This window comes from Hypoxylon trugodes, assembly GCF_022578975.1.
Source record: "Hypoxylon trugodes strain CBS 135444 unplaced genomic scaffold F4822scaffold_3, whole genome shotgun sequence".
Taxonomy (NCBI): Eukaryota; Fungi; Ascomycota; class Sordariomycetes; order Xylariales; family Hypoxylaceae; genus Hypoxylon; species Hypoxylon trugodes.
In genome coordinates, this window is record NW_026250018.1 from 2940235 (window position 1) to 2963709 (window position 23475).

The 23475-nt window shown below is 46.4% G+C and overlaps 8 protein-coding genes and 1 non-coding gene across 9 annotated transcripts; 4 read left to right on the forward strand and 5 right to left on the reverse strand.

Annotated features, from left to right (window-relative positions):
- Nucleotides 1-1677: 1677 nt before the first annotated feature.
- On the forward strand, nt 1678-2102 carry F4822DRAFT_427196 (uncharacterized protein; the record flags this gene model as incomplete). Its single annotated transcript, XM_051460695.1, has 2 exons — nt 1678-1810; nt 1897-2102. The coding sequence occupies 2 exons, from the start codon at nt 1678-1680 to the stop codon at nt 2100-2102; spliced, it is 339 nt and encodes a 112-aa protein (XP_051317123.1).
- A 124-nt stretch (nt 2103-2226) lies between these two features.
- On the forward strand, nt 2227-5586 carry F4822DRAFT_427197 (cysteine proteinase; the record flags this gene model as incomplete). The annotated part of the gene is made up of 6 exons (XM_051460696.1): nt 2227-2565; nt 2631-3573; nt 3627-4870; nt 4923-5237; nt 5289-5412; nt 5474-5586. 6 exons carry the CDS (start codon nt 2227-2229, stop codon nt 5584-5586), a joined length of 3078 nt encoding a protein of 1025 aa, XP_051317124.1.
- A 1290-nt stretch (nt 5587-6876) lies between these two features.
- Nucleotides 6877-7912, reverse strand: F4822DRAFT_442375 (uncharacterized protein; the record flags this gene model as incomplete). The annotated part of the gene is made up of 2 exons (XM_051462983.1): nt 6877-7661; nt 7829-7912. The coding sequence occupies 2 exons, from the start codon at nt 7910-7912 to the stop codon at nt 7245-7247; spliced, it is 501 nt and encodes a 166-aa protein (XP_051317125.1). The 3' UTR covers nt 6877-7244.
- A 1697-nt stretch (nt 7913-9609) lies between these two features.
- Nucleotides 9610-12477, forward strand: F4822DRAFT_396481 (uncharacterized protein). Its single transcript, XM_051457523.1, has 7 exons — nt 9610-10165; nt 10216-10256; nt 10316-10486; nt 10612-10739; nt 10796-11213; nt 11264-11460; nt 11519-12477. Exons 1-7 carry the CDS (start codon nt 9962-9964, stop codon nt 11803-11805), a joined length of 1446 nt encoding a protein of 481 aa, XP_051317126.1. The 5' UTR covers nt 9610-9961; the 3' UTR covers nt 11806-12477.
- Nucleotides 12046-12126, reverse strand: F4822DRAFT_t53. Its single transcript has one exon. It is a non-coding gene; the product is annotated as a tRNA-Ser (tRNA).
- Nucleotides 12478-12702: 225 nt separating the features above from the next.
- On the reverse strand, nt 12703-13760 carry F4822DRAFT_182916 (uncharacterized protein). The gene is made up of 2 exons (XM_051453435.1): nt 13176-13760; nt 12703-13109 (listed from the first exon to the last, which is right to left on the reverse strand). The coding sequence occupies exons 1-2, from the start codon at nt 13531-13533 to the stop codon at nt 12748-12750; spliced, it is 720 nt and encodes a 239-aa protein (XP_051317127.1). The 5' UTR covers nt 13534-13760; the 3' UTR covers nt 12703-12747.
- Nucleotides 13761-14124: 364 nt separating this feature from the next.
- F4822DRAFT_396487 (asparaginase-domain-containing protein) lies at nt 14125-16747 on the reverse strand. The gene is made up of 3 exons (XM_051457524.1): nt 15942-16747; nt 15553-15809; nt 14125-15492 (listed from the first exon to the last, which is right to left on the reverse strand). Exons 1-3 carry the CDS (start codon nt 16126-16128, stop codon nt 14350-14352), a joined length of 1587 nt encoding a protein of 528 aa, XP_051317128.1. The 5' UTR covers nt 16129-16747; the 3' UTR covers nt 14125-14349.
- A 208-nt stretch (nt 16748-16955) lies between these two features.
- Nucleotides 16956-21678, reverse strand: F4822DRAFT_396492 (DNase I-like protein). Its single transcript, XM_051457525.1, has 3 exons — nt 20913-21678; nt 17472-20851; nt 16956-17418 (listed from the first exon to the last, which is right to left on the reverse strand). Exons 1-3 carry the CDS (start codon nt 20952-20954, stop codon nt 17313-17315), a joined length of 3528 nt encoding a protein of 1175 aa, XP_051317129.1. The 5' UTR covers nt 20955-21678; the 3' UTR covers nt 16956-17312.
- Nucleotides 21649-23409, forward strand: F4822DRAFT_396494 (uncharacterized protein). The gene is made up of 4 exons (XM_051457526.1): nt 21649-22332; nt 22403-22416; nt 22483-22508; nt 22566-23409. The coding sequence occupies exons 1-4, from the start codon at nt 22324-22326 to the stop codon at nt 22901-22903; spliced, it is 387 nt and encodes a 128-aa protein (XP_051317130.1). The 5' UTR covers nt 21649-22323; the 3' UTR covers nt 22904-23409.
- Nucleotides 23410-23475: the final 66 nt, after the last annotated feature.

Sequence of the window (23475 nt, forward strand, 5' to 3'; positions counted from 1 at the left end):
ACCTTTCTAGTTAATCATCGATGTGGCTATATGCGGAATAAAGTAATATTAAGCTTCTTTGTTAATTCCATTTGAAAACGCAACTGTTTTAGTTTATTCATGAAAGTACGTACGTCTTATTGGTACAGATTCCCGAGGGCTCGGCTGTGCTATGTTAGGGGGGGATCGTCATCTTAATAATTTTTGGTAGGTTTTTTTGCATGTGCGCGTTCTGGTGATGTATCAATTCGAAAGAAAAGAAAAAAAAAAAGAAATGGGCTAATGAACAGAAAGCTTGCTGTTTGTCTAAGGGGCAGAGGGGTCAGATACGACTAAACTTGCTTACGCAGGTAGTAATCTCTCATTATACTACTACAGAAATACTGTATGTACCTTTAAGGACGCATATACAGACATACTAAGACATGTCTCACAACAAACCAACCTTGTGTGAAGAATTTCCACCTCGATGTTTCGGCTTATATAATATAATATAGTTACATAGGTACAACCGGAGGTTGGCGGTGGTATGTAACGTCATTGCCAATTGGGAGGCTTGGTGGGGCTTATCCATCATCATTTTGAACCAAAAATCAAATGTAGGTACTAAATACCTAAGTGCGATGAAATTCGTAGGAGATGGCCGACTGTTGCCTAATGGATTTATGAGAGTTTTGGAAGGTACATGCTACATAAATACCTTTCGAAGCATCTCCGCATCGCACGTACCCGAAAAAAAGTAACTCACCCAGGCACCTAAGTACCTACGTGGGTACATCTATGGCAATTGCGCCCCTCTTGTGTAGTAACTTAACTGCCCTAAAGCCTAGAGCCTAGGCTACAATCCCCCAATCCCCAAGCACTCAAGCACTCAAGCAAGGTACGCTACTACATGTACATACATACATTAAACACGTACGGCGACCCGAACAGTGTCACAGCCCACTTTCCTTACTCTTAGCGGCTTGTCGACCTTGTCAATGAAGCAATTCCTTGAAGCTTCATCTTCCGTCTCTTTTCCTTTCTAACATTTTTATTCCTTACACCTCGTCCATTCGACAAACCTGCGCCCAGTCGCGTATTTTTCTTAAAGCTATCTTGTAGCTTCCGACTGCCTTTGCTGCAGGGCGTTAGCACAGAGCTTGCCTTTCCTTCCGTCGTTTTTCTTCCTTCCATTCCCACGCCACCCTGTGCAGCCCCGCCGAGTTGCAGCTAGGAAACTCGAACGCTGCCTACATTTTTCTTCCTACGGGTTTTGGGGAGGACCATTTGGTATTGAATCAGGAAGTCGGCAACCACAAATCAACCCACGTACCTCTTTCCCTATACATTTATACACCTAGAGTAGTCACGATTAAATCCTAAATCATGGTAAGCTTATCCGATTCAACTTTACGCTATTATCTTCGCTTCGTTACTTTTCCAACCCTACCAAAGAAACGCCACGCGATAGTCCCTCTTTATCAAAGCAACACTTCCCTATTTGTGCGCCGTCAATCCGCTTGTCTTTACACATCTACCTACCCGTGCCTTAATAGGACCATTCTCTCCGTTGCATCCAATTTCTAGTGTCATAAGCATAAATCCAAAGCCTACCTATTAGAATTCTCTCCCATTCCGCCCTCCTCGTATCGGACCCATCTAATGGTGCTTATTCTCAAATAGAGCTACGACTCCGAAATCCACTCGCCGAACGAGATGGTGGTCGACACCCAGGACGAGATGGTCGTCCAACCCACCCTTAGCGAGAAGGATCAGATCGCTGAGATCAACCCCGAGCAGTTGGATAACGACGCCGAAAATCTCGAGAACGTCATCTTAGCTAATGACTGTATGTACGAACCCGGTGTGATAACTAATAGGGACCGAGGTCCAGCAAATGAATACGCCACTAATAAATATTCTTGCGTATTCTAGATGATGCTATGAAAGAAACGGTCCTACAACCACTCCTAGACGAACCCAAAATTTTGGAAGATGTAGTCAACACATGGACGGTGGAAAACTGGAGAACGCTGTCTAAGAAAGAGCATGGTCCTATATTTGAAGCTGGCGGATATCCATGGCAAGCACTATACCCAATCCTGACTTTAAAGAGTCGGCTGGCTGACTTGGCTGGATAGGCGAATCCTCCTTTTTCCATTCGGTAATAACGTTGACCAATCCTCAATATATCTTGAACATGGCTTCCAGGATACAAATAGCATACCGGACGATTGGAGCTGTTGTGTACAGTTCGGGTTGGTCATGTGGAATATCAACGACCCATCTCTCTTCTACCATCATACTGCCCACCACCGTTTTACCAAGGAAGAAAGTGATTGGGGTTTTACGCGATTCCTGGAGCTTAGAAAGATGTTCCAGCAAGGATGGGAAAATTCCAGCCGCTCCCTAGTGGAGAACGATTCGGTCAACATCACCGCATATGTTAGAGTAGTGGAAGACGAGACAGGTGTCTTATGGCACAACTTCAACAACTACGACTCCAAGAAGGAAACCGGCTACGTCGGCCTCAAGAACCAGGGTGCCACATGTTACCTTAACTCCCTCCTACAATCATTATTCTTCACCAACGCATTCCGAAAGGTCAGTAGAGTCGATTTCAAGAATAAATACTACTTAAGGGAAGACCACTCACTAACATGTTTTAGGCCGTTTATGAAATCCCAACGGCAGAAGATGAGAGCGTCACTAACAGCGCTTACACTCTTCAAAGATTATTTTACCAACTTCAGATCTCTAACACAGCTGTGGGCACCAATGAGCTCACGAAATCGTTTGGCTGGGACACCCGACATATTTTTGAGCAACAAGATGTACAAGAACTATCCCGTAAGTTGATCGAGCGTATGGAAGAGAGGATGAAGGGTACAGCAGCCGAAGACGCGCTCCCGCGCATGTTGAGTGGTAAGGTCAAAACTTACGTGTCCTGCATCGACGTCGAGTATGAGTCCAGCAGAGTTGAAGACTTCTGGGATATTCAACTCAATGTCAGAGGAATTCCAAACTTGCAGGAAAGCTTTAAGGATTATATCCAGCAGGAAACTCTTGATGGCGACAACAAGTATTGGGCCGGCGACGAGTTCAAGTACCAAGATGCGCGCAAAGGTGTAATTTTCAAAAGCTTCCCCGAAGTTTTACATCTACATCTAAAGAGGTTCGAGTACGATATCCAGCGCGATACGATGATGAAAATCAATGACCGTTTCGAGTTCCCCGAAGTTCTCGATTTAACGCCCTTCCTCGACCAAGATGCGGATAAATCTGAGCCATGGATATATAAGTTACACGGTGTCCTGGTACACAGTGGAGATCTGAATGCAGGCCATTATTACGCATATCTCAAGCCAAATAAGGATGGATGGTTCTATAAGTTTGATGATGATAAAGTCACAAAGGCAACCATGAGAGAAACTTTGGAGGACAATTTTGGGGGCGAGTACCCCGCATCGCTGGTCCAGCCTCGTACGGGCATTCAGAAGAAGACACCAATTATGCGCCAGATGAGCGCGTATATGCTTGTCTACATTCGAGAGTCTCGTTTAGATCAGGTTTTAACGCCGGTTCAGAAGGAAGACTGCCCACCTCATCTTCGTAAGTTTCCCTTCAAGCCCAACAAAGCAAAATTTAAAACTTATTCTTTACAGAGAAACGACTGGATGAGGAAGCAGCCGCCCGAGAAGCGAAGCGAAGAGAACGTGAAGAGCAGCACCTCTATTTACCCGTCAGAGTTATCACGGAAGAAACGTTCAAGCATCATGGATCAACTGACCTTACCAATTTCGAGATTACCCCTGGTGAAGATCCCGCAGCTCCTAAATTCTATCGCACAAAAAAGCAAACCACCATCGAGGAGTTGGTTGGGCTCATCGCTCAAGACTTAAATCTCAGCCCCAGGCGAATCCGCTTGTGGATCATGGTTAATCGTCAGAATAAGACAACCCGACCGGACCAACCAATTATGGATCTAAGACCGACAATAGAAGAAACATACTCACGGATGGCCACTACTAACCGAGATTACGCGTTGAGAGTGTGGGCCGAAGTTGCGGAAGAGGTCGATTCAGAGGGAGAGGCCATTTGGCCCACTTATCAGAGCAATGCCAATGGCGTTATTGTCAAGAACGACCTGATACTCTTATTCCTGAAACATTTCGATGCCGAGAAGCAAACCCTCGCGGGTGTTGGTCATATCTACGTCAGTAGGGAGAAGAAGGTAGAAGAACTGGTTCCCGTGATCGCAAAGAGGATGGGTTGGGGCGATAAACTACCCTCAGGGGAACAATTGGTCATGTGGGAGGAGATAAAGCCGGCTATGATTGAGGGTCTTAAGGCGAAACAATCTCTGAAAGCGGCTGAGCTCCAAGATGGAGACATTATATGTTTCCAAAAAATTGCCGAGCGGAAGTCGGGTGAGATTCTTAACAAGATTCCTCGCCTTGGAGACAAGAGCTCCGATGAGAGCACAAGGCGTTGGGACCGTTATGACGATGCGGTAGGATTCTACGACTTCCTCTGCAACAAGAGAGAAGTTCGCTTCGATCCTCATCCCCGCTGCGAGAAGTCGAATTATCAAAGCTTCATTCTTACCCTCAGCACGAGGGTCTCATATGATTATCTTTCCGAGCGAGTCGGTGAACAGCTAGGAGTCGAGCCCACTCATATTCGCTTTTTCACAGCAAACGCTTCCACAGGCAGTCCCAGGGCACCGGTGAGAAGGGCAGTCGCCCAAAATCTCGGCACAATACTCAATCCAAATGGTTATACTCAGCAAAGTATGCAGACCAAACCTAATTCGTTGTTCTTTGAAGTTCTAGACATGAGTCTTGCAGAACTAGACACCAAGAAAAACGTCAAGGTCACTTGGTTGAGCGAAGGTATCACAAAGGCTGTAAGTTGTCCTACCCAAATTCCCGCGTGAAGTATACTTATAATTTTGCCAGGAAACATTCGATGTCTTGGTAAATAAGCAAGGCCATATTGAGGATCTCATCCAAGCATTCGTAAAGAAGGCCCAGATTCAAGATGAAAGCGAAGGTGGCCGAATCAGAGTCTATGAGATTCATCACCACAAGTTCTTCCGCGAACTTTCACCGACATACCCAGTACTTAGTATAAACGATTATGCCGACGTTGTCGCTGAGCGAATTCCAGAGGATGAGGTAGATGCCCTTGAGAGAGACTTTATTAAGGTCATTCACTACCAATCCGATCCCAGTCGGGTCCATGGGATTCCATTCAAGTTCCTCCTCAAAGAGGTAAGAAAATGGCTAGACATCCGAATAAGGCCAGTGATTAACATTAGCTAGGGCGAACAATTCTCTGAGACAAAGAAACGGCTGGAAAATCGAACAGGCATCAAGGGCAAGGCCTTTGAAAAGATCAAGTTTGCGGTTGTGCGACGATTCCAAAAGCCGGCTTATATCAATGACGGTAAGACATCTTTGGAAAATGAAGTGAGAAATTTCTGGGGAACAGCGCTAATATGTTACAGAGGATATCTTGTTTGATGAGGGAGGCACCATTGAGGACGACATAATGCTTGGGTTAGACCATCTGGATCGCTCCAGAACGACACGGAACGGGGGAGAAATGTTCCTCAAGTAGATACCCTTACAAGATCTATTTTGAGTACGTATACCCTCACTCACCCCTAGGTCTCTGCGGAGCCTAGTTGTAGGACGACGGAGTAAATCGGCGAGCCTGGTCGGTGGCTGATGACCAGCAAGCCGGACACGTCTTTTGTATCGAGTAGTATTGGCTTTGTGTGGTATATTGTGACAATTATCCCAAGCCCGGCGAGAATCAAGACGTGCAGCACCAAGTTAACCGGGAATCAAGAAGGGGTGAGGGCCGATGAAAATATCTTAGCGCAATATCTTCGGGGACAAGACTTTGCGAAAGGCGTACATGCAGAAATGTGCCCGGAGGCATTGATTGGAACAAAGGTTCTTAGGGGCGAAGTCAGGCGTATTCTCTATTTGGGCACAAGGCAGTTGCAAAACTGGCTTACGAAATTCGTTCCTGGCAAATGAATTCATGGATCTAGATGCTGAAGACCCCAGGGTTTGAGCGACTACTGAACCTACTTTACGTATACATTGAGTTCTGTATTCTTTTAAGAACAAGATCGGATCGGCGATCGTGAAAACATTAAAGAGCTTGTGTGAGGAAGATATATTTTATTTAAAGACCCGCTAACATGATCACAGAGTCTCTTCTCTAATTACAGCGCAACGCGAAAGACGAGAGAGACGCGAATAGATCCCGCAGTAAACTACCAAAAATCTAGGGCATATATTCCTCCTGTTCTCTCCTCCATAATAAACCTGCGGGTTTCGCTCCGACGGCCGCCATCGTATTAGTAACACTCCTAGCGCACGGCTTAACTTCGGTAAGGTGTTAATTGAAAGGGGTGGGGGCTTTATGCTCTCCTATAAAGGACCGTGTTAGCGTCGAGGTCAATTAAGACGAACTTTCTCTAGTAGTTATGCTTACCTAGAGTAATCTACCATTTCAATCGCAGCAATGGTATCGGCGAAAAAAAAAAACAAGCGAATAGCGGATAACAATGCGAGGGTATAGAGGGGCATGGGGTGAGAGAGGAATCGGCTTAGGACTCCTCAGACGTATCGACATCATCCGTGGTGTATACATCAACAGCTAAACCCCAGTAGCAAGGAGGGCTTCGCTGAAAGTATCCGGAATCGGTGTCGGCGGTCTTGTCCTTGTCGGCAGAGGCAGCGGGGAAGCCGTACGGGAACCGATCTTGGAGGGAGGGGCCTTCGGCGGCTTTGTTGGATTGTCGACCACCGCGAGCACCACGGGCGCGAGATCGAGTGCCGCGACCTCGCGAGCGGGTGGGGGGCTCTGGGACGCGGACTATGAGGGGTTCGGGGGTCTCGTTGGGGGGGTTGGGTTGGGTGGCGTTCTTGACGTCGGTGGCGGCTTGGGCTTGGGCGAGGTCCCACTGAGATTGGGTGTTAGCAGCGGTCGGCATTGGGGATAACTTCAGGAGTCCCAAAAATGCGTCGCAAGAGTGAAAATTCATACGGTGATCAATTTTCACTTCCGACACGGCGAAAAGGAGAAAAAATGAATTGGAATGAGAAAGTTACTTACCTCGGCTTGCAGCTCTTGGAGAGGCTGCTCGAAGACCGTTACGAAAAGATTAGCGCCGCCGCGTTTGGATGCCTGACTCTGGCTCTTGGCCTTCCGAGCCGAAGTGCCGGCACCGGAAGCCCTGGTCGTCGGCATTGTCGGCTTCAGTCTTCTTCGTAGCCGTTGGTAAGGTCGCCGTTGACACCGTTGACACCGTTGGTTAGTTGACCGTTTACGACCGGGTCGTTGTCGTCTTGACTGTCGGATTCGCTGTCGTTTACTTCACCGTTGACAGCTTGGCCGTTGACTTGACCGTTCACGCCCTGACCGTTGATAGTGGTTTGGCCGTTTGTAAGATTATCCTGATCTACGCTTTCGGTGTTACTTTCAGTATCACTGAAGATAACGTTGTCTTCGTCGTCGGTATTTTCGTAGGGAATGTTATCTTCCCCTTCGTTGTTGTCGTTTACTAGCTGGCAATAGCTGCACCGAACTCTTCGTTTGCGTTTATGAACTGGGTCGACCCAGCGAACCCCAATTCGGCAGCGACCTACGTGCCTAGCTGCTTGTGCCTCAGGGCACTAGTAGCGGTATTAGCGATTGCTTTACTGGGCTATCCTGTTGCTCGGGGAAATAATTTAAGGTTTAACCTTTCAGGTACCGGCCAACCGCCGATTGCCCGAGGCGGTATACGGTCAAGAGTGGAAAAGGGGTAAAATGAGAACCGCGCTAAGATTGATTGACTTACCAGATCGTGTCTTTCTCTGCGTGAGATCTCCTGGCCGCAACCAGGTCGTCGGCAGTATGTATGGTACCAATATACCTGACACATCTTGCCTAATTATTTGGTACTAGAAATGCCCAGTACTTTAAGTAGGTACGACGAAGTATCAATTACCTTTCAAGGTAGCTGTTCCTGAACTCAGTTGAGGATATTGATACTTGGTATCGTTAAGGAATCAAAGGAAGGTAGAAAGGTAAATAGACAATTATAAGAGTGAATGTGTTGAAAGGAATATGAATATGGAATATATGTAAAGGATATATGTGAAGATGTGAGGAAAAACTGAAGATGGGAAGTCTATAGAAAAGGTCGAGTACATATAGAAAATTAGGGGTTGGATCTGGGTTTGCATGCCTTCATAGTAGTATACTCAGGTCAAACATCTGCAAAACTTTTCAATAGGCATGATGTGATTCATAGTCAGTTTACATTAATGTTTGATACTACTTTTTCTCTTTAGAGTGGCAGCTTCGCTAGGAAATCACTGTTGTAAGTGGGTTTCAATCAGCGTTCAAGTGTTGAAGCATCTGTTTGTTCCTCAAGAGCTGTGCTCGTGGTTTCTATCCTATTGAATTAGAGGCGTGAGTGCTGAGGCTGATGACTACTACTCCTAGGAATTGGCGACAGTATAACAGGCAAACCCCCCAAACACTTAGAGCTCTCACCCCTTTTCCGATGTTTAGGGGCTAGGTAGCTTTCTTAATGGCGCACCTGAACACCTTTTACTTAGTTTGCAAGTGAAGACAAAATATTTTGTTAGACATCGGAAAGGCTCAGAGGCTAAGAAAGCGTCTATCCTCCGGTTTCGCTCCTTCCTAAAGAATCAACTTCAACTTCTCTTCGGATGATAGGACCTTGTACAAGCCAAACGTACCAGCATTACCAAAACCCTAGAAAGGTGCTCAGCTATTATCACCTGGACAAACCATATACTCATGACTTCTCTTCCTGTGCAGATTTTGAAATAATAATACTATAATGCAAGGTCTATTTGAATCAGTCACTTATATTTGGCTCTTTGGGGTTGATGAGTGACAATGAACGATAGACATGCTAAAACCACCCATACCCTGGGCAATAGATGGGTAACCTAGCGGGCGTATACTAACGAATGTTTGAAGGGAAATTACAAACAAATGTTAAAACTAGTTAAATTCATACTTGTTACCACGTGAGCCAATTCAATGTGAATGATCAGATTAATACTTTGTATCCCCTTCACCCGTTTTACCTTGTGGTCATGGTAGAATATCGGCAAGCGTATTGATTATGCTAGTGTATAGCAACATTAAGAACAGAAGCTCACGTAAAACCCTATTTCAATCATACTAGCAACCTTTGAAGGCCTTTAACCAATTGAAAGATATCGTAGGGTTTAGTATATCACATTTCAGGGGCAAGCTACCAATCTAAGAGACAAGGTTAGATTTTTAAACAATTGATATCAATTGACATATACGTCTGATAATACAGCTCTACACATAAGCAATATACATCCAGGAAGTAAAGACGTTCATATGATGTATTACCCAATCCTCCAGGGCATGCCGTCGCTACCTATGTACTTATACAGTTAATCATGTAAGTGCATATATACTGATTGACGGATATTTCGAATCAATACATACCCTGATAAGTACCTAGCCAGTAGAAGGCGCTGATGACGTCACGTATACGATCACCATTGTAAGCAGGCTTATTAAATCATGGGACGGGAATGGCTCGCCTCTTCATCATAATGCCGAGCAAAATATTACACACTTAAATCCGACTTGGTTTCATTAAGTAGACCAGGCAGCAGATCAACTAGATATGTATTATTTAAGAATTATACATGCCTAGGTAATCATGATTGAATGAAGGTATGCAGAGTTGTGAAGCCAAGCTCTTATCCAACCACACGGAATAGTAATACGAGCTGTCATTTCCCCCTCAAGTGCTGGTACAAGTCCTACATTCCTAAGTTATACACCATTCCGCAATCCCTCCGACTGGATGCTCAGGTATAATTTGTAAGCTTCGTCACCAGATTCGGAGTCCGAGTCCAGCTGGGTGAGGGGCTGGTCGAATCTCCAACGGTGTTAACTGCCAGGTTGGATGCCCATGAATTCTCTTATATCTCCCCTACGTTCTATACGAGGTAGTCTAAGATTCAGTAAACACATAACCTACAGGAACATAGCAAGCATGGCCACATCTCATACTATCCAACTCACACCCGACAATACTGGGCTCTGGCAAATTCAACAGGACGAGTCTGCCGCGAAAAAGGTATCCGAGTTGCTACAGCAGGACCTCCAGGTATGCCAGTTTCTAATCACTACTAAATAGCCGATGATAACCGATTCTAGAAATATCACGTCTTCTTCAATGACGACGGGTTCCATAACCAGTAAATCAACAACTGAATTCAAAATTACCTCGAAAGCTAGATGCTAACTCAATTCTCAGTATAAGTCACCATTTACTCTCTCTATACGGCACAGGGGCTTCAGCAGAAGAGTTGAAGGAAGCCTACGATGTGAATGCGACCTACCAACGGCCAGCCTTGAAAACTCATGAGAAGGTTGTCGAAGAACTCAAGGACTGGGAGAGCGCCAAAAAGCGTGTTGGCAAAGAACAGTAAGTCGCAAAGTGAAAATGCCCTGAATTCATAATTACCTAAGTGAACACCCAAAAGGGTACCACTATTGATTTCAATACAAACTCTACAATTTCCACCATAGCCGCTAACTCCCGTTATGAAGATACTACCCCGACTTCCTCGCCTTCTTCCAGAATGAGATTGACAAGTTAGGCTGGCAAGGGGTATTGAGCGAGTATATGTTCAAAGGTGATGAGAAGAGCGAGGATATGTTAATGCGGATGCTTGCCGGTCAGTCTACACAATACTTACAATGCTTGATAATCATTCTTCTAACGTCTCATAAGGGTTCCTCCATCCATTAATCCAACTCATGTATGGCGTGGAATGGAAACAACCAGCTATAGTCGCCATGGGTCTAGCCGAAGCAGCTGTCCACCAGGACAATCTGAGGAAATTCCTGCTTGCCTCCGAAGAAGCCGCTAAGTCAAACCCGACACCCATGCCAAGCATGTTGAGCCTCCTTGAAGAAGTCAGATCAAATAAGAAGCTTGCTACATCGGCCAAACTGCAGGATGGTAACAAATTACGTGACGGGGTGTTTGCCAGAGCATGGGACGAAATTATTGAAATCGCAAGCCGAGTCAAAGTCAATCCAGAGGAATTGGACGAAAGGACTGCTGAAATGTACCACATGAATGTTTACGAGAATGCTTCTGCTGCTTTCCACCCTGGCAAAGAACCGAAGTTTGATTTCTTCTTGATGTGAGTCTTTCACAAGCCCCGAAACATGAATATTCACTTACGTTCAAAAGACATCACATCAATGTCTGTCCTATCTTTGTGGCTATCAATAGTCAAGACTGGATCCCGATTGAAAGTAAGGTGAGGCTACTCGAATGGAAGATCAGAATGGACCTTGTCCAGTATGTGGCCAGAGCCTGTCCTCCCCTTACGCTCAATAACATCGCTTCGTATATTCCTAAGGACAAGAAAGTGGGACCCTTAAATGGTAAGTCGACCCAATTTGACCATAAATATCATCACGGTAACTAACCAAGCACCTATAGAATTAGCCCATCGCCTCCACGTCCTCGAAGAAGATGGCCACGCCATTAAGCTCTTCCGCGCCGTCGGCCTAGGTCAAACCATAAGCGAGAAATACGAAAATAAGAGTTGGATCAAGATCAAGGGCGACTTATGGACCAAAATCACCCACCTTGTCGTTGATTCCGCTGAGTCGCCTGGCCCGCGCTGGGTCCGTGGCGCAGGTGACCCGGCAGCGTGGGACAATATTCCCGATCGAGCGAACGGCGTGAATGGCGTCTCGGATAAGCTTGAACAGACTCACTTGTAAGAGAACTCAAGTGCCAAAAATATTGTGCATTTCATGTATCAATATTGTAAGAAGGATATGGGTATCGCAGCTCACTTGTAATATGACATGTACTTGTATGTGTGTAACAATAGGGGCAAGCCATAACCGACCCAGAACAACAATGGCTAAACCCTTTCGCAACCATCCTAAATCAATGAGTAGTGACAAAAACTGATAGAAAATTAAAAGAAATAGGAAAAAAAAAAAGAAATCAAGTCGCGACAACGACAGGATTCGAACCTGTGCGACCGAAGTCATTAGATTTCGAGTCTAACCCATTAACCACTCTGGCACGTTGCCTTATCATGCGATGGTCAATAAAAAGATTGAATGTTATTTGCAACTATATATATTACTGGATACCACTGAGAGACTATCGTGTGGGCTTTTCCTCGCTTAGTTAGGAAAAAGGGGCCATGTAATTCTGATTGGGTGCGTATTTTTCGCCGTATTTTTTTCTCCATTCGCTATAATCCACTCCGAGACCCAGTAGGCGAGCGCTCGATGGGTCGAGTAGGCTATTATGGAGCAGGTCGCAGTAGAGTGGGAATTGGCGATGTTGGGTTTGAGTTATGAGGTGATATAGATGAATCTGACATGTTATAGTATGGAGCAAGACTGTTATACGTCAAATTGAGTTATTATTGTTAACTGGTATTAAGTATCAAAATGATAATCTATCATGACGTTCGTAAGGAAAACCGTCTATGTAGGAAGAATGTTATGATCCTTTGGAAGCCTTTTCCTTATGATGCAAATTGCCTCCGTATTATACAACAGTCCAATCCACACTCCTGGTATCTCTCTCTTCCCGCTCGCTCGCTCGTGTAGCTCAAATTTTCAATCCGACAACCCAAAAATGTCTTAAAAAGTATCTTTCACGAAGTAAATCATTTGTCAATATTCACTCATTCGCGCGTTCTATGCTAATTCGTACGTCCTCGTAGGGCCTTCGTTCGGCGGCAGCTCAACTCGGCTCATGCCATCCATTTCTGAATGAGCTGGTGTCGTTATTTTCGCCGGTGTCATTGGTGTGGCGTCTTTCTCAACATATGGCGTGTATTCGACACCGTCATTCCCGGCTTGGCTTTTCCTCCTTCGAAGAAAGAAAAATATGGCCGCTGCGATAATTGCGATTGCTGCTACTCCTCCAACTACACCTCCTACTATCGCGCCTGTGTGAGAGCCGCTACTACTCGAATCGGAAGACGGTGATTGTGTTTGCGATGGTGTCGAAGTCGGCGACGCTGTACTAGATGAGGACGAACTCGGGGACGGTGTAACTATACGCAAAACAGCAATTTTTAGTCCAACCCACACCCACAAATTTCCCAATTCTTCCCACATACCTTGATCAATGACCGCAAAGGGCGACGCGCCATCCGGCAGCTTCGCACCAGATTTAATGCACCCATCGGAACCACTCATATCATACCCAACCTGGCCCTGTTCGCAGCAGAAATATCCTCCATTGTCGTACATGATCCATGACGAGTTCGCGCAATGCGGTTTCGTGACAAGCGCCGATGTGCAGTTCTTGCCCGACGGGCAGCACGCGACGTTATACTGACTCGGACATTCCGTCGACGACGGACAGCAGGCGTGAAAGTCCCCCGCTGTCTTACCGCAGTCGACTTCTTTCGTAATAAGACATGTATTTTCACGGCGAATAGCCCAGCCCGCATTATATATAGTAGTATCCGACATCTCTCGAGCGTTTCGTTTCGTTTCGTTGCGTCGCGATATTTCAACGTGAAGTAGCGAAGCGGAGTATACGAGAAGAAGTCGGGGATGATCCTTTCTAGCAGGAAATAATTATCTAATATCCTTACCTAGACAAACTCGAACCACATTAGCTGTTTAGACCGTGGGCTATGTGAGAATTAATATGTGCCAATCCTATCTGTATCCGGTGACACTAATAGGAACCCCAGGCATTGGCTTTCTATACGGTAGGACTTTAGGCCAATCATTTTGAGGTCCCTTTTCAGCTCGAATGGATACTTATTTCACAAGCCAGTTATGGGGAAGTGAGAAGTACTACTAGAATTAGATCCGCTATCTTGGCGATCACAGGGGTAAGAAAAGGATACTAGACAGGGTAGTTATGTAACATGAGAATATACTTCAATTCGGCCTCAATGCATTAGTACCTACCTGGTATGAATGCAGCTCTAAATAGTTAAAGCCGTTTAAACATGTTGAATTTTCGTTTTGATAGATGAGTTAGAGTACAGCATAAGACGACAGGTCGAAAACCTACCTTGACATCATGATTGAACTTTTGGACAAGTCTGGGCTATTTTGAATAAGTTCATTCTCTAACGTTTCAGGAATGCTGAGACATTGACAAGTCCGGTAAGCGTAACATTCATTGAGGCATTTGATGCCGGTCTATATTCTTGGGATAATCTTCGCCTATACATACCACAACTAACCAGAACATCTGTGTATCGTGAAACGCCGCTGATCCAGTCTACCCATCTATGTATGCGACAAGATAGTAAGTCGATGCTATCCGCATCAGGCATTTTTGCCCGCGCCCTCTTCTTCCCAAAGTAATGCCCCCGCCTCTTTCAAGATATTGATACACTCCGTATTCCCCGTCTGTTCTGCGAGAAACAACGGCGTATTATTCGCGCGGTTCCGTGCATGTACGCTTGCCCCACGCACCAGCAGCTCTTTCAATACCTCCGAATTTGGACCGACAGCGGCTAGATGCGTAGCTGTGTTACCCATATAGTCGGCTTGTTGCAGGAGCGGCGTCTCCTCGTGTCCTAACTCCTCTTCTCCTAGAATCTCTATCATCGTCTTTAGATCACCAGCTGCTATCGCGTATCCCAGCGCCGCAAATGCCGCCTCCGCCGCGTTAAGACGCCCATAACCCGTCCCTGCTTGGTCGGAATTGCCGGCTATTGACGGAGGGTGCGAAAATGACGGTGTGGATAGTTCTGTCAGTTCTCCACGTAGGGATTTGCCCATACGTGCGGCGATTTCCGCAGGATTATCGCCGATTCCTGGCAGCGCGAGGAGGTACGAAAGCTTAGTCAAAGCAGCTTCAGAAGTGAGGTCGTGACCGAAAACGACGCCCGCTTTGCCGAGCGCGAATCCGGGGGCGTATAGTGGTGATACGGAGCCGCTGGTGCACTGGCTTACGTTGACCACGATGATACCGCGACGAACGCCCTCAGCGATAGCTTTGGTCAGACTGCCGTCTACACCTTCGGGCGCATTTCCCATGCCGAAAGTCTCAAGGACGAGGCCGCGCAGATGAGGCACACGGAGTACTGAGTCGACCATTTCGGGTTTGATACCGGGGAAGATGCGGACACAAGCCACGTGCGCAGTATCGAGATACGATACGGCGCGGAAGCGGGCGATTCGATTAGGACGGCGGACGAGGGACCATGCGACGTCAACGCCGAGACTAGTCACTTTGGCGAGGGGTGCCAGGTTGGGGCTGGCAAAGGCTTCGAAGGAGGAAGCGGATACCTTAGTAGTTCGGTTTCCGCGAAACAATGTGTGGTGGAAGAACAAACACACTTCGGGGATTACGAAGGTGCCTGCAATTATGAGAGATCCGAGCAAATTGTCCACTGCATCTGATTGAAGTGCGAATATGGACGCCTGGGATCCTGTTAAGATGACGGGTTTGCCTAGGTCTTCCTATGGAACTGTGAGTACTATATCGTTCAATTATGCGTCCCAAGGGTTACATCAACGTACCAACATGAAAGACAAGGCGGAAGCTGAGTAAGACAGGGAGTCGGTTCCATGGAGTACAACGAAGCCGTCGAATAGGTGGTAATTCTCCTTGATAGTGGTGGCGATCTGAGTCCAACCGAAACTGCTTATACTAGAAGAGTCGAGTAACGGTAAGAACTCAAGAGCACCATACCGAATATGTCTCGAATATGAACTGGGTGGCGTCCGTAAACTGTCGATAGTGACCTTAACGCCATCTTTAACTACACTCAACGGGACTACGCCGAGTTAGCTATCACACTTGGTGTTAGAGTGATTAGTCTCGCAGATTGATGAATCGCCAATACAAACTCGTAACTTGCATAGTCCCTCGTCTCGATACTATCATCGCAAAAGAGAATCTCACGTACCTTTTTCAGACATATCATTGAACGACGGCCTCGGCGCCATCGCATTATCCAAAAATCCATCAACCGGTACAAGGCCACTGGCCGATGGTTGCATACAGATCGTGCCTCCAGTAATGATGATAAGTACCCTTGATTCGGGGTACGTGGATTCGGCACTGCCGTTCACAACAGCTGTGAAGGCCCCCATTGCGAAGAACCTGTAGTTTAATAGAAGCTCACTTGATTCCTTGCTGTAGATGTATCACCCAGGTTTAACTACAAACACTAGGACTTATACACCCGCAAATGCAAGCGACCGAGGATGCGTTTGAATCGCGTTCCTTAGGCCATCAATAAACCGCTTATATCGAAACGGCGTCCAAACTATCAGTCGCACAGTAACAGCAGGACAATATCAATCAAACGATATTTCCCACAATCACATACAGACTTATAAGTCACTTCCCTCCCTAATCACCTAAACAACAAAATAAATCGTAATAATAACAGACAATAACGTAAAGCCCCAGAATCGGACCCCGAACCCAGCATCCGCCAGGCCGTTTTTACGTCAAAGAAAAGCCGAGAAGAAAAGTCTGTAAGTACCCAAGGCCTAAGATAGTAGGTAAGTTCGCTAGAACAAGGAACCCGACTCCACACGAATCTTGAACTAAAGTAAGAAAGTATATATACCTTTTAATAGTATACACTTAAAAAGATAAAAAAAAAAATACGAATTGAATCTTACTCGTATAGTTTGGTAGATAGAACCCATCTACCTGGTTGCTTACCTTGTTATCTGTTGCTCGTCTCGCGGCTTATCTCCCACGACCGGGTTCTAGATGAAAAGGAAAGGAAAAAGGTGAGCTAGATAGATAGGCGGCGGCATATAAAAGTCAAATAAACCTACAGCCCCCCTAAATTCCGATCCGACCCGATACGCCTACAGAAGCCGAGCCAATCAGTGCAAGGTCCGATGACGGAAGTACATGACAGCATTTAATAAGACTACGCCATCGTCTACGAATCTGAATATTGACCGAGTAACAATTCATTACTTATTCTTAAAACCTCTATTTGCAAATGCTTTATTCGTCGCTTTCTTGAACTTTGGATAGTATCCCTTCTTCGTAACCCCAACCATCCAAATATTAACCAGTCCAGCCGTTTAAAACTCCATCCGTCTTTCTTTGAGGGCGGATCTTCATTTTTGGTCATGCCATATCATAAGCCATCAACGTAAGTGGCTTCTCTATTTCGCTTCCACTGGCTTCGCTCGCTTTCTTTTTCGTGGAGATTATTAAAACCCCTCGTTCTCTACTTTATTCTGTCTCTGGCGCAACGTGTATCTGAGCCAGGCGTTGTTGCTACTTTTCGTAACGCTATCAACTACTATTGCTGAATTGGACTCTGATAACTCCTTTTTGCGGCTCTTTCGCGTATCAGTCTTGTACTTGTCTCTGCGTCGTACCCAATAATTTGTGTGAGATAACGAGCCCTACTTAAAATTAGTAACTACTGAGGCATTAGAATTTTATTAGGGCCACTCACTTCTCTGCATTCGCCTCCTTCTCCTTGAGGTTTTCGAAGCGCTGTTGGCAGTCCGCCCAAGCCAGCGTCCGCTTCTTAGGCGAGATAGACTTAACAGTATACCTGAATTGGCCCGTCACAGGTCGGTGATCTGACACCCGGACCTCGTGCCGCCGATATTCAAGCTGTTTTATCCTGCCAAAACCTCGGTGAAGGAGGCGATCACACCAGGCTGGCGAACGCTTCTTCTCGCTTGTATCGTAATTATCGGTTCCAACGTCGTACTTGTACGTGGGTGGGAACTCAATCTGCATCTCATCGAAAGCTCGGAGTTTGAAAGCTGGGTTTCTCCGGCGAGCCACTAGGAGTTGATCACGTTCGAGTAGCTTAGTTAGGTTGTTTTGCTTTACGGCGATCACTACTGTATCGCGCGACATAGTGTCGATACGGTAGTTTAGATCGCCGTTAAGTAGACATAACTCATGGTCAAGAACCATGGTGCCGTCACCACCTCCTGTATAACTATCGATTCGAACGCCTGGGTCCCGTTCTACAGGCAATAGAGAGCTTTCCATAATCGCTGCAATATCGTTGTGTCGCTGACTTGCCGATGATTGTCCCGCCGCAAGATGGCAATTGATGAAGCAAAGTGAACTATCATCAACCATAAACCGTACGAGGATAGCACCCTTGTTGCCATGTAAACCTCCCATTCCGCGTTTAATCTCAGCGGTACCAATATTTCGTATGCGATCGCGAAGAGTTGACTTCACAAATATGCAAGTGAAAAGGCCTACTAGAGTCGCTGTATGTAGTAGATGGTAAAGATGATCGGCAGGCATATAGTCGTCTAAACTCCTGACAAGGAAGTCCCTCCAATCTCGGTACTGGTGACTCATCTTCTCTTGATCTGAAGCATCTTTCTTCTTTGGTTTGAAGAACCGCTTTGCCGTTGCAGTTTTATCCTCTAAGTCAACCAATTCTTGAAATCCAAAAACAAGAATATCCGGGGAATCGCTTGACTGTAATAGATTTTGTATAAATATCGAATCGGATTCGGAATATCTCAGGCTGTTGGGTGTTGAGGCTCCTGCATTCCACGTCATTGCCATGACTTTGATATTCTCGAATTTGCAGTATTGGGTATCGAGGGACTTCATCTCATTTTCTAGGAAGTCATCTTGCAACAATCCATCCCAGGATTTAATTACATTGTCCGCGCCAAGGGAAATAACCTGGCAGCGATCAAGCTTGTAAAAGCTCGCTGGATCGGCGATAATCTTGATAACCGGGTTATTATGGGCTTGCCAGTCTTTCTTGATTATCCAGGGTGTTTCTGCGATGTCGTATACGCAAATCTTTCCAGTATTGAAGGCTGCCCATATGTGGCCTCCTACACCGGCTAAGGAATTAATTTTATACGAGCTAACATTTAGCACGCTAAGACATGTGAAGTCTTTCTGGGAATAAATGCTGACTTTGCCGTCGCTATGGCCGAAAAATACTTTGCCGGGTTGCGATTTGAGGAGGGTTCCGGACGTCACTTCGCCTGCCCCCTCCGAGACCAGGGGCCTCATAAGCACCTGTAGCTGGTTGTGACCACCAGTGGTGGGTGTGAAGATGCGTATTTCCTTGCCTGTCGCATGCCATAACTCTTCGCCAACTATCATTGAAAAAGTATGTCCTTTGGGCAGCCTGTAAGTCTGATGAGGATTGAGACCTAGGCTTGGCACCCCATCATCATCTGGTCCCCAGACATGTAAGGTTCCTCCTTCGTCTAGAGTCCACATCTCATTGAAATGCCTAAATATCTTGACAATTTCATATCGTCCGTGAGCATTGGTCTTGTTATCGGTTACGCTCTGAGTTGTAACGTCGGCCTCGATTATTTCACCAATATTGTTGCCGATCCAGAGCTTTGTACCTTCTTCGTGGAAATCCGCCGTCGGCTTGAACGCCACGGCAGTTGCCTTAATTCCCTCTCCATGAGCGAAACTCATGACAAGTTCCCCATCAAGTAGACTCCAGACTCGTGTAAGATGACCGCTCGTACACACGTACTGCCCACAAACATCAAATATCCTAGTGTCATATTTGGTATAGATTTCATGAGCACCTTGCTTAATGAAGGGTGGTCGGCGGTTTATCCTGGTTGAGTCGGGGAACTGTGATATAATCTCTAAATGACCCGCAGAATTTGAAACTGGGGAATTAGGACCGCGATCTGTATTACTTGGACCCGGTCTCCTTGCGGGCTCGTGAATATCAGCTGGTATCCTGTCAGAATTCTGGTCTACCGTCAAGGATCTTCCATGAGTGCGCGATGGAGGAGGAGCAAATTGTGTAGTTGGTGTAGAAGCTACACGTTTTGGTTGAGAGTATACGGGATTGTCTGTAGCTACAATATTAGTGGTCACAACAGGTCTCGGGGGTCGGGGCGGTGGCTTCATAGCCGAGCTCGCTGGAATCCGGACGGCTGCGGGATCTGTTATTGTTTGCGGTCGGTTTGGGAGGGCAGGCCGCTCTTCTATAGGCCGATGTGTTATAGGCGTTGTATTGCCTCCATTAATGTCGTGATCTCGCCGTATAGTTGCGACTGTATGGTGCTTAGGAGGAGGTTCAAAGTTCGTCGTTAACGTATTAGATCTCGGCACCGCCTTCGGGGGCGGAGGCCGTGCGGGTCGAGTTGGAAGTACTGGAGGCTCTTCATTCTCAGGACTTGTCGGGGGACTATTAAATGGCGACCGCTGTTCCGCAATCTGGGGTGACAATTCCAATTTGGGCGCGGTTTCTATTAATCTAGATAGTCGATTGGCTGGTTTCTCGGCGCGGTTCACGGGTGGGGGGATAGGCGGCGACGCCCTGACCTCGCGTTCTCTCCTTAACTCAGCAGACCTTCGCGGAGGGGGTGGTGATGGTGGTTGATTGGTAGCGCCGAGTCTGGGAGATCGACCGGGTTCAAGTATCGGAGTGTGGGGTCGGCTAGGGATTTTAAATGATCGAGGCGAGGAGACACCTGGAGTGTTGGGAGCTTTAGATGGGTCTGGAACAAGATGGGCACTCGTATCGCTCTGTAAGGGGAACGGTCTTGGTTTCGGTGGCGACTGAGGCGGCTCGATGAGGACGGAAGGAGGCTTGACAGGCCTAGGACTTAACGGCGAAACATTCGTAACTTGTGTAGAATGGTGACCTGAGGTATTCAGGGGCTTGGGCCTTCCATTCTCTGGTGGGATATTGACGCTTCGACTAGGCCTCGTGTCTGGGACTGGGGGAGGTTTCGGAGAGGGTGACTGGTTTCTCGTGGGCGGGGAATGTGAGGCCGTTGAAGGTGCTGAAGGTGCTGAACTATCTTTGGGTTTGTTCATGCTCTCGAAATGGGACCTCAGAGAGGACACCGGTCTCTACCATTCCAGTTAGTATATCCCATGGTATATAGCTATGGAAGGCGAGGGATAATCTTACTAGGGACGAGTCATCAGGCCCGTTTTGACCGCTTGACTCCATGGTGACGAGGGGTCGTCTCTATAAGCCTACAATATCTTGAACCCTCGTCCTCCCACGGCATAACTGAACGTGAACTAATCTTGCAGGGTCATCCAACAAAGCAATTCGGTAGCTCTTAAAAATGCTAGATGTTGAACCATAGAGATCTAAAGCTGTCGAATATTCGGTTGCAGTCGGTTCAGATCCAAAGAATATCTAATATGAATGAGCACGTGGCCGTTAAGACCCTGGGATTCCGGTTGGATAAGAATGGTGAAGCTGTCAGACCAAATTCTGTAAGTATCAATGGAGAGCCTCGGCTGCTGACCGTAGTCATGTTCTGGACTCCCTTTGTCTATTTATGATTTTAGTATCAACAACCAACTGCCTTTCCTTCTCAGAGTTGCAAGTTGCAAGTTGCAACACTGTCACCTACGCACGATGAGGCGCAGTCTCAGGAGAGGGCAGTATGCATATGGTCGACACGGTAAGTAATGTAGTAAGTTTCAATGTTGATTATTATTTGGCGGTCGGAGTTCTAGGTTTCGTTACGTATGAGTCCCTGGGTTATGGGGGAATAAACGAGTGTTTTTAATTTGGGTTCTTTGGAGTCGGTACCAAGCATGCGAAACCTCAAACCTTAGTCTGCTGGCACTTGTGCAGTGAGATTGCAGATCTTAGGTGCATAGTACGCTACATGTACTACATATGAATTATAATGTTTCCCGCCTGGGCTTTGCTGGGTCTGTGATGAGAGGGAAGTACATGAATGATACGTAGCTGCACTACGTAATTTTTTCCAATTTCAGGTCAGTCCCCGCCATGGTGGATACGACGGTACCTACATCTAAGTACCTCTGACTTGTACTCTGTAACTGGAGCACTTTAAAGTTCGAAATCCCGAGACTGGCGACACGCCCCGAAAACCCTGACGCCACTTGAAATACAATGAGCGCAGGTGCTGGCCCTGCGGCGTTAATCCATTGATACAAGGGAACGCAACTGCCACTGCACTGTTATCTTACGCTGCTAGCACCCGATTGCTGGGTACTTCTAGACAGCCCCCAACAAGCTTAGGCCTTGAACCCGTATAAGCAAGCTAGAATAGTGCTTGATTATAGAAGCTACCACGCCCCAAGTCAGAGGCTAAAAAAGTCGGCCATCGGTATCAGACACGCTAAAATAACGGGAATACTTGCAGGGTTGTATTCTTTTCCAATAATGATCTGATAGATCATAAAAGAACGTACCACTTTACAATTAGTATCCTAATCTTTTTAAACTTTTGAGATTTCCACGCCGACTTACTACCTATTCCTATTTTATCTTCTCTACACATCATTGCGAAAAGAGAGAGCCGTATCTGTGCACTCCATATTCAATTTCAACAATGAATACGGTGAGTTCCTAGCGAGAGTATATGATAGCTACCATATTGCGCAAAAAGCTAATGATCGTTACTCTTCCAGGTTAAGTCATTCTGGTAGGTGATTTGCGACGATGTGCTGTTCGATGGATCATATTACTGACAGGCAATTCCTTTGCGTAGGATGGGATGGGGTTCCCTCTGCCTTGGTATGCTCGCATTCAAGCTTACGGCATTGCGGGTTTTTACTTACAGATGATGTGTAGCTGGCGCAGGAGCATACTACTTCGCGAAGAAGAGCATCAACGCAGACCGAGCTGCGCGTCTCGAGGAAACCCGCCGAAAGAAGCAAATGATTGACTCCCTCGAATACTCCAACAACGTCCCTAGTCGACCCCTCTCTGCCTCCACGATGGGTGGCTCTGCGAACGGCAATGGTACACCTGCACGAACGGACACAGCTGGTTCACCGAGCCAAGAAGCAAGCAGTGATCCGGCCCCGACTCGACATGCTCCGGCTACCGAAGGACAACAAGTGGTAGAAAAGAGCAAATACGAAAGTAGCACACCGTTTAGGAGTCCAAAAGGAGATCGGTTTTCATAATCTCATGATTATGGGTCGTCGTGATAGCCGGGATAGAGCATGTACCTTTTGATGAAATCATTATGAGAATTTGATTTTTCTTTCCGTGTATACAATTTCTATATCGCAAGGCGAGGAGTCGACAATAATTAATAACACCACTCCTAAGAAATCTGCCGGTGTGCAGTTGATTTGACAACTCTGAATCTTGGAGATTTGTATGCGCCATATGTACATAATTATTGAGGACCCGTTGTATTTGAGCAGGTTTCGTACTCAGCCCATAGCAATTGGGGAAGTAGAGCATTTACCTCATAAATGGACGTGTTTGCTCTTGAGGGTTACCCTGATGCCGAATAACGGACTAAAAAGGGTAGGTCGAGAATTTAAAAGGGTCTTTTCAATGTCACCAGCGCAGATTTATGACGATCTTGTCTCGGATAAGAAAAGCTTGGGATTTTAGTACAGCAATGGATGTATTTAATCCGACACCCGATACAAATATACATAAATACGTAACGGCTCAAGTATCCGCTGTATCGCGTCAATAATCCACTTGTAGAAAGTGGGGCCGATTCTGCATGTTCGAGACA

Excerpts from the sequence above, each read along its gene's own strand:
- F4822DRAFT_396494 (XM_051457526.1), top strand. Across the intron at positions 22,509-22,565 it reads ATGGGGTTCCCTCTGCCTTG|CTGGCGCAGGAGCATACTAC; the intron begins GTATGCTCGCAT and ends GATGATGTGTAG.
- F4822DRAFT_182916 (XM_051453435.1), bottom strand. The coding sequence starts at position 13,533 with ATGTCGGATACTACTATATATAATGCGGGCTGGGCTATTCGCCGTGAA. Across the intron at positions 13,110-13,175 it reads CTTTGCGGTCATTGATCAAG|TTACACCGTCCCCGAGTTCG; the intron begins GTATGTGGGAAG and ends TTTTGCGTATAG.
- F4822DRAFT_396492 (XM_051457525.1), bottom strand. The coding sequence starts at position 20,954 with ATGGAGTCAAGCGGTCAAAACGGGCCTGATGACTCGTCCCTA. Across the intron at positions 20,852-20,912 it reads GGCCTGATGACTCGTCCCTA|AGACCGGTGTCCTCTCTGAG; the intron begins GTAAGATTATCC and ends CTGGAATGGTAG. Across the intron at positions 17,419-17,471 it reads AAGGAGGCGAATGCAGAGAA|GGCTCGTTATCTCACACAAA; the intron begins GTGAGTGGCCCT and ends AATTTTAAGTAG.
- F4822DRAFT_396481 (XM_051457523.1), top strand. The coding sequence starts at position 9,962 with ATGCCCATGAATTCTCTTATATCTCCCCTACGTTCTATACGAGGTAGT. Across the intron at positions 11,214-11,263 it reads AAGTTTGATTTCTTCTTGAT|ACATCACATCAATGTCTGTC; the intron begins GTGAGTCTTTCA and ends TACGTTCAAAAG. Across the intron at positions 11,461-11,518 it reads GAAAGTGGGACCCTTAAATG|AATTAGCCCATCGCCTCCAC; the intron begins GTAAGTCGACCC and ends AAGCACCTATAG.
- F4822DRAFT_396487 (XM_051457524.1), bottom strand. The coding sequence starts at position 16,128 with ATGGGGGCCTTCACAGCTGTTGTGAACGGCAGTGCCGAATCCACGTAC. Across the intron at positions 15,810-15,941 it reads CAATGATATGTCTGAAAAAG|TCCCGTTGAGTGTAGTTAAA; the intron begins GTACGTGAGATT and ends AACTCGGCGTAG. Across the intron at positions 15,493-15,552 it reads CCGCCTTGTCTTTCATGTTG|GAAGACCTAGGCAAACCCGT; the intron begins GTACGTTGATGT and ends ACAGTTCCATAG.